The 15,207-nt window shown below is 43.3% G+C and overlaps 1 protein-coding gene across 4 annotated transcripts in view; it reads right to left on the bottom strand.

Annotated features, from left to right (window-relative positions):
- CTPS2 (CTP synthase 2) overlaps positions 1 to 15,207 on the bottom strand; it is a 104,908-nt gene that overhangs the window by 64,786 nt on the left and 24,915 nt on the right. For all 4 annotated transcript variants that reach the window (XM_058714403.1, XM_058714404.1, XM_058714402.1 and 1 more), the window contains 6 exons: positions 11,072 to 11,188; positions 10,488 to 10,571; positions 9,525 to 9,605; positions 6,295 to 6,446; positions 2,237 to 2,369; positions 592 to 680 (listed from right to left, as the gene is read on the bottom strand). In XM_058714403.1, the coding sequence (XP_058570386.1) occupies positions 592 to 680; positions 2,237 to 2,369; positions 6,295 to 6,446; positions 9,525 to 9,605; positions 10,488 to 10,571; positions 11,072 to 11,188 (656 nt within the window). The remainder of the gene's footprint in view (positions 1 to 591; positions 681 to 2,236; positions 2,370 to 6,294; positions 6,447 to 9,524; positions 9,606 to 10,487; positions 10,572 to 11,071; positions 11,189 to 15,207) is intronic.

The following is a 15,207-nucleotide window of genomic DNA, read 5'->3' on the forward strand; positions in this document are numbered from 1 at the left end:
AAAAAAAAAAAGTACTATTATAAAAATGTGATGATCTCTTGCATCTTTTACTGCTAAACCGGTAAAATCAGCTCAAGATTTCAACTGCTAATTAAATAGTGGCACATGAAAATTTCCTGGCCAGGAGATATTTTAGAAACCTTCTAGGCAAACACTCATTTGAGGAGACAAGAATTCAAGAGATAGTTGAGACGGTCATGCTACCCTCACAATACAGTGCTGCCCCCCAAAGTTCTGTTGATTACTTATAAAATAAAATCTAGGGGCGTCTGGGTGGCTCAGCTGGTTAAGCATCTGACTTCGGCTCAGGTCGTGATCTCGGGGTTCATGAGTTCGAGCCCCACATCGGGCTCTGTGCTGACAGCTTGGAGTCTGGAGCCTGCTTCAGATTCTGTGTCTCCCTCTCTCTCTGCCCCTCCCCTGCTCCCTCTGTCTCTCTCTCTCTCTCTCTCTCTCTCAAAAATAAACATTAACAAATTTTTTTTTAATTAAAAAACTGCACCAAAATTAGGAATTGAGGTAAACCCAATCATTATGGAAAAAGCACAATGGCATTCTGCTAACTGGTCCTGGATGGTCCTCAGCACTCACTCAGCTTTGCATAGCTTCTGCCAAGCTTCATGGAATTTCACCGGGTCCTCGGTTTCGGTGGTCTGCTCCAGATCAAAGGAGTCTATGTACTAAAAAACATCCAACAGATTAAAAGAACATTTAAGAAAAGTGATACTCAAAAATACTAGAGGCATCTAACATTGTGACCCAATTATTCAATAACTACTTTTTATGCAAAAGAGAATGCTGTGGAAATAACTGGAAGCCGCACTTAATCTAGACCCAGACACTGCAGGAAAGATGGGAAGGAGCACCATCGGGAAAGTCTCTAGGGGGCTGATGTCCAAGAAGCTCAGCCCTGGAGGATGAGCATGCGCAGACAATTTGGGAGGCCATCAGGAAGGTGTGTGGGAGACACGGGGAGGTGGGGTGGGGGTGGAACAGCTTGTATGAAACCTCAGAGTAAAGACAGAAAGGGGTGGTCACTCTGGGGCCCTCAAAAGACACTGCACTGAGGGAGAGGAGAAGTTGACACTTGAAGCCATTGGAAGGTCTTAAGGAACACAGAGAACAGAGAGGGATTTTAGAAGGATCACTGTGCTACAATGTGGAAAATGGAGGGAAAACGGCAAACCCGTCGGGAAGCCAGGCAAGGTAAACACAGAAGCAAAGTGGTCTGAAAAGATTATGGCAAGACCATGATTCAAACGGTACTTCGCAGAAGCGAATGTCAATAAATTCTGTCAACCGAGAAATCACGTACAAACTACTCCTAGGTACATAACAGTCCCTAGAGACCTATACTATTCTAGTATTTATTCTGTAAAAATTACTATCTGAATATATCTTAACATACAAAATTTTAAAGGCTTTATAAAGTTTGCTGTCTAACAATTTTTCTCTTGCTGTTTTCTTTTTTCTACGAGGGGGTGGGGGACTTGGATGAGCAGGAAGAGCAAGAAGAGAAGTATTCCTTGGAAAACCACAAATCAAAAGTGATCATGAAAGGAAGGGGCTAGACAGGTGAGAGAAAAGTCACATAGGTCCTTAGATGGAAGTTATGAAATTTCTCAGATGTATAAATGTATCTTTTTGGTCATTATATAAAGGTTCACCATTTAAATCAAGATAACGCTTGCTTAAACCACAGTATAACTGTATAGAATATCATTAAGTATAACATATATATAGATAGATATATACACATACATACATATATATGCATATATATGTATGTGTGTATTTATCTAGAAAAATATACCCATATGTGTGTATTTGTCTAGAAAGATATGCATTAAACTGGTAATGACAGGTACAAGAGAGAAGTAGGATTTCAGGAAGGAAGGACCTTCTACTTTCTGCCTTTCATACAACGCTTTATTTAAATTTCCTACACTAAGCATGTACAACTTCCATATCTAACAAAGACAAAGAATATACTCAAGCTGCAAATATGAATTCCCCCAGACCTCCCATACATCTTTTCCCTTTGCTGACTTTGCTCTCTCTCCTTCCACTGTATTAAATCTTAGCCACAAGTCCAGCTATGTGCTGAGTACTGTGAGTCCTCCTGGTGACATCAATCCTGGAGGCTGTCTTGGGGATCCTTCGACACAACCTGCCTCTGAAACACGAGATGTCACAGCGAATGACTGAAATATATGGAAGACCAGCTGGGGCTCACCATCAGATTCAACTTGTGGTTGATGGCCAAAGCAGAATGTTCTAGGGCTTTGAACACAGAGGCGTAGCAGTCCCTGAGCTTGGTGTATTTGCCAACCAGGGCTATGGAGCACGTTTTCTGCAATCGTTCATACCTGAGATGAAAGACAAGTTTAAAGGTTATATGCATGTAATATAACATCACAAATACAATGACAGCCACTGTTCTTTTCCCAAGGCACTTTTTAAAAACCTTAAGGGCAGATGAGCCTCGAACTGGATGTACTTGACTCAAATCCCCACCCCACCCCCAATGAATGAAAATCTGTGTGCCAACAGATTGCAAAATCATAAGAAACCCCAATATTGGCCTACATAAGCTGGCACAGATATAAATCCAAGGAAAGAGCATCAGAGAAAAAGCTAAAAGCATTAAAAATAAAAAAGCTCTCCCCATCTCATAAACATGAGCTGTCCTTAAATTCGTTTATAAGGTGACACTGTATAAGAAAATGCATTGTGAATGTCAACAGGAAACATTTCAATATTAACTTTGTAAGGTGACATTATATAAGAAAATGCGTTCAAACTGTCTAATGTTAAAAATGGTTACAGTCCCAGCTGGCCCACAAAAGCCAGGTTATTCGTGGCATGCCTGAAGAATGGCACTAAGAGAACTCTTTAAAATATTACAAGCCATTTAGATCAGTTTTATGAGAAAATGCCATTCTACATAAGATGCTCAATCACATTTTACCATTAAAGACACGACGTTTACTGTTGCTTTTGTTACAAAATCTGTTCAACGAACCTGAAAATTGTTTGGTCTGGTACTACGTACGTAGAAATGTCATCTAGGGGCTGAAGATGATTAGGGTGATCCCCAAACACCTTAGAAGAGAAAGGTTGCCATGAGCGGGAGTAGCCCTCTTTCCTACCAACATCTGCTAAGTGTGCCAGAGAAATGTGATCGCAGGCAGGTGAGGAGGAGAAAAATGCCTAAGAAGCTAAGGAGTCAAAACTGACGGTAAAGGTGGCTTTCTGGGAAGGTGACTGAAGCACCTGGGAAAAGCCTACTAAATCTGTACCTCGCTCCTGAATTTTATGTCGCTCTGGAGATTGCGTGGCTGCCCGGGCTTCACCCCATCGCTGCAGAAAGGACACAGGTGACAAAGCAAGTGGCATCGAGGCAAGATTCTGATACCAAGTCAGAGGAAAGCGCTTCCCGCGCCAGATTTGGCCCCAGGGAACTGGCGATCGTGACCCCATCAGAGCACAGCGGCCGGGCTGAGCCCTTACCCTTGGGTCTCACCCCTCTATTGAAGGAGGGACGTTGGCTCCAGTCCCGGGAAGGAAGCAGGACTGGGGTCAACACTACCAGCTCCTCCTTCTAGTCACTCAGTCTGGTCTATCCGGGGGAGGAGGAGTCACTCGGCAGCTGGGTGAGACAGGGAAGTCCACTGGGCCATCCGTCCCAGGGAGAAGGGCTGCCATTGGGAAAGGATATGTATCCTGAGACCACTCCCCTCATACTCTTTCCCTCTTGGGGCTGCAGACGAGGCTCCCGGAGCCCTGTCCAGACCAGCCCAGCTCCCACATGCTCTCCACTCGGCCATTAACTAGGTGTGAGAGGCCAGCCACAGAGGCTGCCATGAGCCAGTCCGTAGGCTCACCCCACAGGCAGGTCCCCGGGGAGGCGAAGCCACCTCCAATTTGGGCGGAGGTCCCAGGCGAGCTCTGCCATCCAGTTCAGCCAGGGACCCCTGGCCTCTGAGCAGCACTGGACTTCCATGAATGAGCCTGCCCTGTGACCTCGATTTGCTTTCTTATAGCTGTCTACATACCACCATTACCAATAAACCAACAGCACCACAAGGGACCGATGCTCAGTATCCCTTTTGCTTAAAGACCGCAGTGAGCTGAATGGTGGCCTCCAAAGACATATGTCCCCCAGAACCTGTGGAAGTGTCCATGTTTGGAAGAAGGGTCTTTATGGATACAATTACGTCAAGGATCTCGAGATGAGATCATCCTGGATTAGGATGGGCCCTAAATCCAAAGACAAGCATCCTTATGCAAGCAGAGAGGAGGAGGGGAAAAAGAAGGAGGAGGAGGAGGAAGAGGAAGAGGAGGAAGTGGAGAAGGAGAGGAGAGACACAGAGAAGGCCATGCAATGACAGAGCCGGAAACTGGGGTGACGTGGCCATGAGCCAAGGGACACCAGGGATTCCCGGCAGCCCCAGAAGCTGGAACAGTTTCTCCCTCAGTGCCTCCAGAAGAAACCAACCCTGCTGAAGCCTTGATTGTGAATTTCTGACTTCCACAACTGTGAGAGAATGAATTTCTCATATTTTATGCAGCCCAGTTTGTGGTAATTTGTTTCAGCAGCCACAGGAAACTAATAGGAAAACCAAACCCTGGCTTTAAAAAGCACAGCAGCATAGAGTAATTTAGAGTTATTTCCAATAAAAAGAGTTAAACATTCAAATTTCTAGTGCTTAAAGAGGATCAGCCCCAAGCTACTCAGAAAATTCCTGTAAAGCGACTGATTCCTTAACTGTATCGTCATTCAGTAGAGCACCTGAGTTCCAAAACTGCACTTTATTCCTGATTTTACTTGCCCCAGTAATTCTAAAACTCTTTTTAAAGTTTTAAGTGAGAGGGCAAGAGAACTTCAAACTACTGGTCATGTACCAAAGGCAGTCATTTTGTCACCATCAAACCATTTTAGTTATTGTTACCAACCTCAGTAACACCGAGGAACCAATACCCAGGGCCCAATGCGAGATTAAGGTCTAATGTGTTTTCTCTCATAATTATCTCAATGTGGGTACTAGTATCCCCCTGTTATATATGGATGCGAAAGCAGGTCCAGAGAGGTTGAGTAATCCACCCAAACTCACGCAGCTAGCGAGAGGAAAAGTTGGGGCCTGAATGCAGAGTGCCTGATGCCAGAGCTTACATTTTCTTATTGAGATATAAGTGACATATAACATTATATTGGTTTCAGGTATACAACATAATGATTCAATATTTGTGTATGTGTGTTTGTCACTGCTGCACCTGTTGCCTCTACCTAAGTTGCACAAAAATCCAGCAGTCAGGACTTCACAGAGTTAGGCCTTGTCTACATCTAGTAAAACAAACAGGTGATAGGGATTTAATTTCCATATGGCTTCAAATGAGACAAACCTTGCTGAAATGAATACCGTTGTCTTGAAGCTAGAACCTATCTATCTGAGGTTTTGATAACAATGCTGATAGTTAATAACTGCAGGAGGGAACAATAATGATATAGCCTAAACTTCTCATTCAAAGGGATTTTTGGGGTGCCTTGCTGGCTCAGTCAGAAGAGCATGCAATTCTTGATCTCGGGGCTCTAAGTTCGAGGCCCACAGTGGGGGTAGAGATTACTAAAAAATAAATAAACTTAAAAAGCAAAGCAAAACAAACAACAATAACAAAAACCTGTGACATTTAAACCTGTTTAAAATATTCAGAAACGGGGAGGCAGGGATGAAAAAATACATATATTCAGAAACTGGGTGCCTGGGTGGCTCAGAGGTTAAATGTCTGACTCTTGATTTCGGCTCAGGTCATGATCTCATGGTTCGTGAGTTCGTGCCCCACGTTGGGTTCTGTGCTGGCAGCATGGAGCCTGCTTGGGATTCTTTCTCTCCCTCTCTCTGCCCCCCTGCTCATGCTCTCTCTCTCTTAAAATAAATAAATTTTTAAAAAAGGAAAAAAGTTTAAAAATATAAAATATGTATTCAGAAAACTAAGAAATAAACTAATAAATCCAAATACTTCCAGAATTAACAACAACAACAAAAAATCATTCCAGAATCCAAATTCTTTCAATTCACTTTCAGTTAAGTAGAAAAAAATCAAAAGCCCCAGAAATCTTCAAAGAATATAGCAAAACACTCTAACAATGTGTTGAAGCTTTAGATAACTCCAGACCAAAACATATACAGACAGAAAGCGGAATGTGACATAGACATCCTTCAAGCTATGTCTCAGTCCTACCCCGAAACCCAAGAATTATTCAAGATTACATTAGTAATTCCTTTCACGTACCTGTCAGCCATATTTCTCCACTTGAAAAGCAAATTACTTGCAGAATCACCAATGGGCAGATCCAATCTCTCTTTAAAATATTTGACAATGCCTTGTTCCTCCAAAAGCACAGGTACTCGATAGGTAGAAGAAACATCATGGATACATATGACCTGATTAATGATGATAAAACACCATATTTAAATGGAACACCTCAAATATGCCTCAAGAATGAGCCAGAACTCAAGAGACATGGTAGTTCATTTATATTGATTGAGGAAAAGCAAGAGCCCAGTGACCCAAACAAGAGGCAGAATTAATACAAGCTTACTTTGATCTAATCATGAAACTCTTTGAACTCCTTATTCTAAATTGGGAAACATGGATGCTGTGGTAGTATGTATATATATATTTATATATATATATATAGACTTTGCTCTCAATTTCTGGCACAAAGCTTTAAAAACCTTCGGAATTTCCTGACAGGGGTAGGGTTATCTTTGTTATGCTAATGAAGTGACTCCTGGTGGCCCCTAGATGGCTTCAGGATGGGAGTTGGTCACCAGAAAACCCAACCAAGTTAGGCTAGAACTTTCAGCCACTTGACTTCCGAGGACAGCAAGGGGGCTGGAGCATGAGTTCAGTCATGTGACCAATGGTTTACTCAACCAAGCCTATCTCGTGAAACCCCTATTAAAAAAATTCTGGACACCAAGACTCAGGGGGCTGTCCTGGTTGGTACACGTACAGATGTACCAGGATGGTGGCACAGCCTGACTCCATGGGGACAAAAGTTTCTGCACTTGGGATCCTCCTAGGCCTTGCCCTACGTATCTCTTCATCTGGCCGTTCATTTGCACTCTTTATAATAAAATGACAATAGTAAGTATAGCATTTTCCTGAGTTCCATGAATCGTTCTAGAGAATTATCGAACCTGAAGGGGTTATGGAAAGCCCCAAATTAGCAGTCAACCAGGCAGGAGTGGAGGTGGCTTGGGGACACTGGAAACTTTGGTGTCTGAAGTCGGGGGGAGGGGGGGGGAAGTCTTGTAAAGAATTCAGCCCCCAGGGCACCTGGATGGCTCAGTCGGTTAAGCGTCTGACTTTGGCTCAGGTCATGATCTCACAGCTCGTGAGTTCGAGCCCCGCTTCGGGCTCTGTGCTGACAGCTCAGAGCCTGGAGCCTGCTTCTGTTTCTGTGTCTCCCTCTCTCTCTCTGCCCCTTCCCTGCTTGTGCTCTGTCTCTCAAAAATAAACATTAAAAAAATTTTTTTAAAAAAACAAACAAAAAAAACCTCAGCCCTCAAATCTGTGGAGTCTGATGCTCACTGCAGGTAGTTAGTGTCAGAGTTGAAGTGCAGGACCCCAGCTGGTGTCAGAGAATTGGTGTTGGAACACGGATGCTTTATGTGTCAATATCTAAGACATCTGGCCCAAGGCATCACCTTCTAAGTCTAGGCTAAAGCAGTAACACTGAACACGTACACTGTGTCTTCTAAATGTGGGTATGTGGTTCGCTTGTGCATTCATTTGTTGCTGTTGCTGCTGGTGTAGTGCTTTTGTCTACTCCCTTCATTTGGATACATTTCCAAGTACATATTGAACCCAGTCAAATTAATTACACCTGTTAGAGGAGAATGGCTCCTTTAAATGTCAGGTGCTATGGTTGTTTTTCACATCTATCCTAACGAACTTTCATCCCCCTCTTAAGTACATGTGAGGGGCTGCTGGCAGGCATTTAAGGGTCTGCCACATTCTAAGTCAATGCCAAAGAAATGTTCTTCTAACTCTGTGTGTTCAGTCTCCCCAAATCCATTGCCAAATCCACCCAAGGGTTCCTAAGCTGTTTGGACATCACCAACTTGGTACTTAGAGGACTTTTGGGCCTCACTTGGAACAAAGAAATGGGAGCGTTAACTCACATCAGAAAAAATAACGTGCTGAAAAATGGCTAATAAACTAGCCTGTGGACTGATAGGATAGGGCATTCTTCAGAATCTATAGTCCTGTAGAAAACAGGCTCTGTGTGGTCAGAAATTTGCATTCTTCTGTTCTCAAAGTTCTCAGTAACCCAACTCTGAAAACTGTATCCTCCTTCCATTTCAGTAACCAAGTTGTATTTATACAACACAGACACAAAGTACTATGTACCAGTAGGAACGATACAAAAAACAACAGAACAAAACCAAAGTGGCTTGATGACATACAAATACAGGAGAGTCCTTCAAACCTGCCATCACATTTTTTTAACGTTTATTTATTTTTGAGACAGAGAGAGACAGAGTATGAACAGGGGAGGGGCAGAGAGAGAGGGAGACACAGAATCTGAAACGGGCTCCAGGCTCTGCGCTGTCAGCACAGAGCCCGACGCGGGGCTCGAACTCACGGACCGTGAGATCATGACCTGAGCCGAAGTCGGACACTTAACCGACTGAGCCACCCAGGCGCCCCTCACATTTTTCAAAATAGTTCAGACATGTGTGCTGACCCTGAAGCATTAGACAGGAGGCTGTGCACGAGACTGCCTCCAGAGATACAGAAATCCAATTAGAGGGTTTTAGGCTTCAAAGAACCCAGAGCTAATCTGAAGAAAACAAAAGGTTCCTGCCAAACCTCACCTTTTTCCTGAGTGCCATTCATATCACTTTGTAAACTATAGCCAACTCTGATCCCTTACACCTAAGCCTCGTTGCAAACAAGAGACAGATAAGAGAATGAAAGAAAAAAGAAAAAGCTCTCAGATACCCAAATGGAAAGTCCTGCAGGACAGAGGATGTGAGCCCAAATCACCATACAGTTTCTGTAGCAATGAATTGAACTGAGACCACTGATGTAATCAGAAGTGATAGTGTGAATGTCAATGTAACGTGTGGTCTGGATGGAGCGAGCTGTAACACATACAAAGGAGAAATCGCAGTGAAAGCAGTAAGTGTCCCGGAAAGACAAGATAAACAGACGATGAGCAGGCTTCACATGGTTCTCTCTCTAGAGGTTTGACTGTAAGTTAAAAAGCCCACCTGGCTTTGTACCTGTAACTTGAGGAGTGATTATGCAAAGAAACATGTGATCTACCTAAGGAATCAGGAGTCTCTCACATTGTTCACTTCAGGGCAAGGGAGCTGTGGCCGGATATGAATCTCCCAAAGCTTTCATAAATGCCATGAAAAGTAATATGATAATTGAAGAGATGCAAAACATTAGCATCAGCAGAAGTGCCTGCAAAGCAATAAAATCGAAAGAGCAGCACTAACCTGTTCAGGGTTCACATGACAAAACATTGAAATCTTTTCCTTCACGGCCATTTCGATAGGCGTTGAACTCCGGCAGACAATCTGTCAAAGTCAGTTTTGCACAGGTCAGCAAGCAGGAACCCAGCTGTTCGTCCCACCATTAGTTTTCAGGAGGATGCTATATTAATCTCTTCTTTCAACCAGAGACCTGACCAAGTATGTACCTGTTCATTCTGGGTATTCCACCGGACTCATAGAAACACCTGAGCACTGATATAAGCCAGTATAATCAAACTCAACACAAATCTACCAGTAAGAACTCAAAACGTCCAGGCGTCTCTAGTAAACAAGAGGGAAGGCTCACAAATGTTGCTTCTTTAGATATAAGAACAGAGCTTGACCAGGGGTTGGCAAACTTTTTCTCTAAACGGCTAGAGAGTAAACATTTTAGGTTTTGCAAGTCAAGAAGTGACTGTCCTGACTACTCAGTTGTAGCAGTGCAGTACGAAGGCAGCTGTGGACAAATGTAAGCAACAGATGATACCATGTTCCAATAAAACTTTATTTATGGGCAGGAGGCCTGCAGGCCCTTATTTGCTAACCTCTGATCTAGACTATTCTGGTGATAACTGGATGACCTGTTATAAGTAAGAGCAGTGACAGACCACCCTAGTGGGCCTCAGGAAAATCTCAAAGGTCCCACCTCACTCTAAAAGACCTAAGGACCATAAAAATGAAAAGATGTTGCACTTGCTCAGCTGTCAATGTGGCCAATCACATGAGGACCCTGAGGAGAACAGAGCGCCAGTTTACAAATGTGTGAAGCTACCCTCGAGGATATGGGACTGTCCCTCCCCTGGCCCCCAGAGACACGAAGTTCAATGTCAAAGGAACCATTTGAGAGATAGAAAGGACTTAGATGATGCTATAGATCAAGAAACGGAGGTCCTATTCCAAGAAATTTACTCACTCTCCTTAACTCACCAGATCAGGAGACAGGCCTAACCCTCTCAGCGCACGGACACTGTTTTGTGTGGGTTTGGTTTTTTGTTCTCCAGTAGCACTGGGCTGAAAAGAGATGGGTCACTGTCAGTATATTGGATATTTACCTCTTCTGGATAATGAATGGCTCCCTAGCTTAAAATATGGAATAAATAGGCAGAGAGTTTCTCTTTTGCTGTCCTGCCCACTGCTCCCTTGCAGTGTATTCAATAAACTTCTATCTCCTTTTTAAAAATGTGGAACAAATAGAATATCATAGGAAGACTTTTAGAAGTTGCTGTCCACAGGGCTGCCTGGGTGGCTCAGTTGGTTAAGCGTCCAACTCTTGATTTCAGCTGAAGTCATGATCTCACAAACTGTGAGATTGAGCCCGGAGGCAGGCTTTGTGCTGGCAGCGTGGAGCCTGTCTGGGATTCTCTCTGTCCCTCTCTCTCTGCTCCTGCCCCACACATGTGCACGCTCTCTTTCTCTATCAGAAAATTAAAAAAAAAAAAAAAAAAAAAAGATGAAAGAAAGAAAGAAAAAAGAAAGAATTTGCTGTCTATATACTTATCTGGAAAGCTCACCTGTGGAACTAGGCTAACATGGATATTGCAGAAATTCTCTCTTTTTGCTTTAAACTGGAATTGTCTGAATGCTTCCACAAACGGCATCCCTTCAATGTCTCCAATGGTGCCACCCAACTAGGAATGGGAAAAAAAAACCAAAAACACATGTGATCTTCCACAGTATATAGACTAACAGAAACATTATTAATAAACAGAGCACAAGACAGGGCACGCCAAGGTGGCTCACTCGGTTAAGCATCCGACTCTTGATTTTGGCTCAGGTCATGATTTCACGGTTCATGGGTTTGAGCCCTGGGTTGAGCTCTGTGATGACAGCATGGAGCCTGCTTAGGATTCTCTCTCTCTCTCTCTCTCTCTCTCTCTCTCTCTGTCTCTCTCTCTCTGCCCCTATCCCCCCCTCACTCACGTGCGCTCTCTCTCAAAATAAATAAATAAACTTTAAAAAATAAACAGCACAAAAACAGAGGTTTATACACATACCAAAAATCATTGAATTGTATACTTAAAGCAAGTGAAATGTATGATATATAAATTAAGCCTCACTAAAACTGTTTGATATGAAAAGGAAAAGCACCGTACATTTAAGGAGATGAAACAAAGGAAAGAGAAAATGGAAACTAGAAGGTAAACTAAGAAGAAAGGATACAGTGTAACATAACCAGGTAAACAGGTAAGAGAATAAGCAGAGAACATCACGAAGGGAAAAGAAAACGGAGCGCCTGAGTGGCTTAGTTGGTTGAGCACCCAACTATTGGTTTCAGTTCAGTTCATGATCGATGCCTGCATCCCATTCTGCACTAGGTGTGGAGCCTGCTTGAGATTCTCTCTCTCCCTCTGTCCCTTGCCCAGGCTTGCTCTCTCTATCTCTCCCCCTGCCTCTCTCTCTCTCAAATTAAAAAAAGGGAGGGGGGAGGAAGAAAGCGAGGTCAAGGAGGGCTCTAAGAATGACCTGACTCCTGGGGTGCCTAGATGGCTCAGTCAGTTGAGCATCCGACTTCAGGTCAGGTCATGATCTCCCAGTTCGTGGGTTTGAGCCCCACATCGGACTCACTGCTGTCAGCGTAGACAGCGTAGACAGATCACTGCTTCAGATCCTCTGTCCCCTTCTCTCTGCCCCTCCCCTGCTCATGTGCTCTCTCTCAAAAATAAAAAAATAAAACATGTAAAAGAATAAAGAATGACCTGATTCCCATGTTATAAGATCCTGTTGTGTGGAGACAGAGACTAAGTTAAGTAAATGAATTCTGCTATTACTGATTCACTTTACAGATAGTAAATCCCCCCATTCAAAAAAATGGGGAACCATTATAAAGCTGTCAACGCTTCATCTCACCAAGATTGAAAAAAAAGTTTAAATTTTTTTTAAATGTTTACAAAAAAAAAAAAAAAAAAGAAGGCTTTAAGAAAAGGGAATGCATAAGCAGATAAAAAGATCCACAATATAGGCCACTGAGGAGTGAGATCAGCTAGTTCCTAGGGGTGAAATACCTTGTGCTCTCTCTCTCTCTTTCTCTCTCACTCTCTCTCCCCCTTTTCATGTGTACACACACACACACACACACACACACACACACACGCACACACACACACCCCTGCATGCAGCTGAACATTTCTTTTTGCGATGGTGATATTACTAGAATTAAACAACTGCTATTAAAACATGCTGGCTTTCTGAATCAGGTAGTGCCGAAAGAATATTCCTGACAGTGTAATCCTTTGATAAATGTTAGCTTAATTTACAATGTGCTTCCAACAAGTAAGGCATTTTAAAGTAAGCATTTACTTTAGGATAAAATTTGCCTTAACCTACGCATCCTCACCATATTTAAATACTTAAAGATATCACCTGGATTTTAAAATTAATTCTTTAGCATGTGACAATCTACTGCATGCTCAACACTATAAATGAGGTGCTGAGAAGAATTTAAGACAATGCGCTCTTCAGGAGCTCAGAATTTAGCGACAAAAATCTAGCAGAGGTAAAGAACAATAATCAAGAGTAAAACTTAGACACTAACTGGAATGATCCGGACGCTGAGGAGGGCTCAACATCCCGGATGGCTCAACAATTACTCAAACTTACCGTGTCCCAAACCGAACTCCCCTCACCCCTGGGCCTGTTTCTCCGCGTGTCTCCTCATCTCAGCAAAAGCGTCTCTTCCCACTAACTGTTTCAAGCCAGCTGTCTGGAAATCATCCTTGATCTCCACTTTTCCTCATCCAACTGAGTCCAGTGGGTCATACCTGTAAAACCTCTTGAAAATCTCTCCCCTGCTCTCTATGCCCACCGTTACCACCTTAGACACTCATGCCAACACCACCTTTTGCCAGGATTATTGCAATAATCTAAACTAGGGGGTGGTAAACTACAGCCTCACTGCTTGCTTTTATATATAAAGTTTTATTGATTGGCCAAAGGTATGCCCATTTATTTATATACTGTCTGTAGCTGCTTTCACACTACAATGGCAGAGTTGACTCTCTGACCCTCAAAGGTAAACATATCTACTATCTGGCCCTTTATAGAAAAAGTTGGCTGACTGCCCCCCCTCCCCCTCCAAATGGTCTCCTAGCTTCTCCCCTCTCCTATCCTACAATTAAATCATCTGTCACACACCAGCAGAGTGACCTTATAAAAACTCAGAATATTAAAACAAAACAAAACCTCACAATATATCTCTTTTGTGCTTATACCCTCAGTAGCTCACTGCTTCACTAAAAATAAAATCTAAATTCCTTTAGGCAGCCAACAAAAACCCTACATGATCTGGTCTTTGCTTAGGGTTCTAATCTCATCTCACGCCCCTGCTCGCCGCCCTCCCCCCGCCCCCCCCCCACTCCCCACACACCCTGCCTGTGCATCAGCCCCACTGGCTTCTCAGGTCCTCAGATGGGCCGCTCTCTTCCTTCCTGCCCCTTAAGCTCTCTTACCCTCCTTCTTTATTTATCTACACCTATCTCTTCTTTATCCTTCAGCCTGAAAGGCTATGTCTTCCTCAGAAAGCCAGACCTTGCCACCCACCTAGAGTAGCCTCCCTCCCACTGCTCCCTGTCATAGCACTGTCTGTGCCCTTCCTACTAACCCAGCACCAGGTGCTGTTATTTCGCGTGCGCACTTGTTTCCTGCCACTAGCTATAAGCCCCAGGAGAGTAGGAACATACCTGCCCTGCTCCCTACCCTATCTCTGGCATAAGCCCAGCTCCCTGCACACAGCACTGGGGTTGAAGGGGTTCAGGACAGGTCTCCCAGAAATATGCCACCTTGCCATGATTATTTTGAATTAAAAGCAATCAAAACCCAGCAGATTCAGGAAAAGTTCTTTACCTCCCCCTCAACTGCCTAAATTTACATTGGGTAGTCCGGGATCCCTGTACCGGGAAGAATGTTATTCCCAGAGATCCCCTTTACCTGAGAAACTTAGCTGCATAACAGGGAAGTCCGTTTTCCAAACATCCTCTCTGTCTCCCTGCAAATGGCCTTCCTCCCTTTGTATCCCCTAGGCCTCTACTCCTCTCCTTGGTTCAGGGTGTCATATAAGCCTCATTTCGCCTGATTGCTTGGGAATCTCTCATGTTTATATGGATTTTCTCTACGTATGTAATACAGCCTTTGATCTTCTCCAGTTAATCTGTTTCATGTCAATTGGATTCTTAGACCAACTGGAAGAACACTGAAGGGGAACAGTAAAATTTTCCCTCTCCAACAGGGTTTAGCTTAGCAGTCATCTCAGGGCAGAAGGGTCTCAAAATTCAATATAAGCCCTAGGTAACAGCATTCTAGTACCTGTTACCATAACTGCAATGGAATCAAACTAAGAAATCTCGAGACTACATTGTTACAGAAAAGAAAATGATTCTTTATTAATTTTAAGTCAGATAACAAAACACAATTAAAATTCAAGCTTTCTGGGTGTGGCACAGATAGAAATATATGACCTTTCTGTAGGAGAATGACAAACTTAATTATGAAAATCCTAGAAATATCACATGCAATCAGGAAATTGGCAGGGGGTGAGGGGTTTAAGTGCTCACCAACTGCAAGGTACCAGAATCTAATGGGAAAATATTTTAGGGAAAAAAAAGGTCTGCACTGAAACTAAACCATATAGGGACATCTGTTTTTTCATAGGTGT

Source organism: Neofelis nebulosa, chromosome X (assembly GCF_028018385.1).
Source record: "Neofelis nebulosa isolate mNeoNeb1 chromosome X, mNeoNeb1.pri, whole genome shotgun sequence".
NCBI lineage: Eukaryota > Metazoa > Chordata > Mammalia > Carnivora > Felidae > Neofelis > Neofelis nebulosa.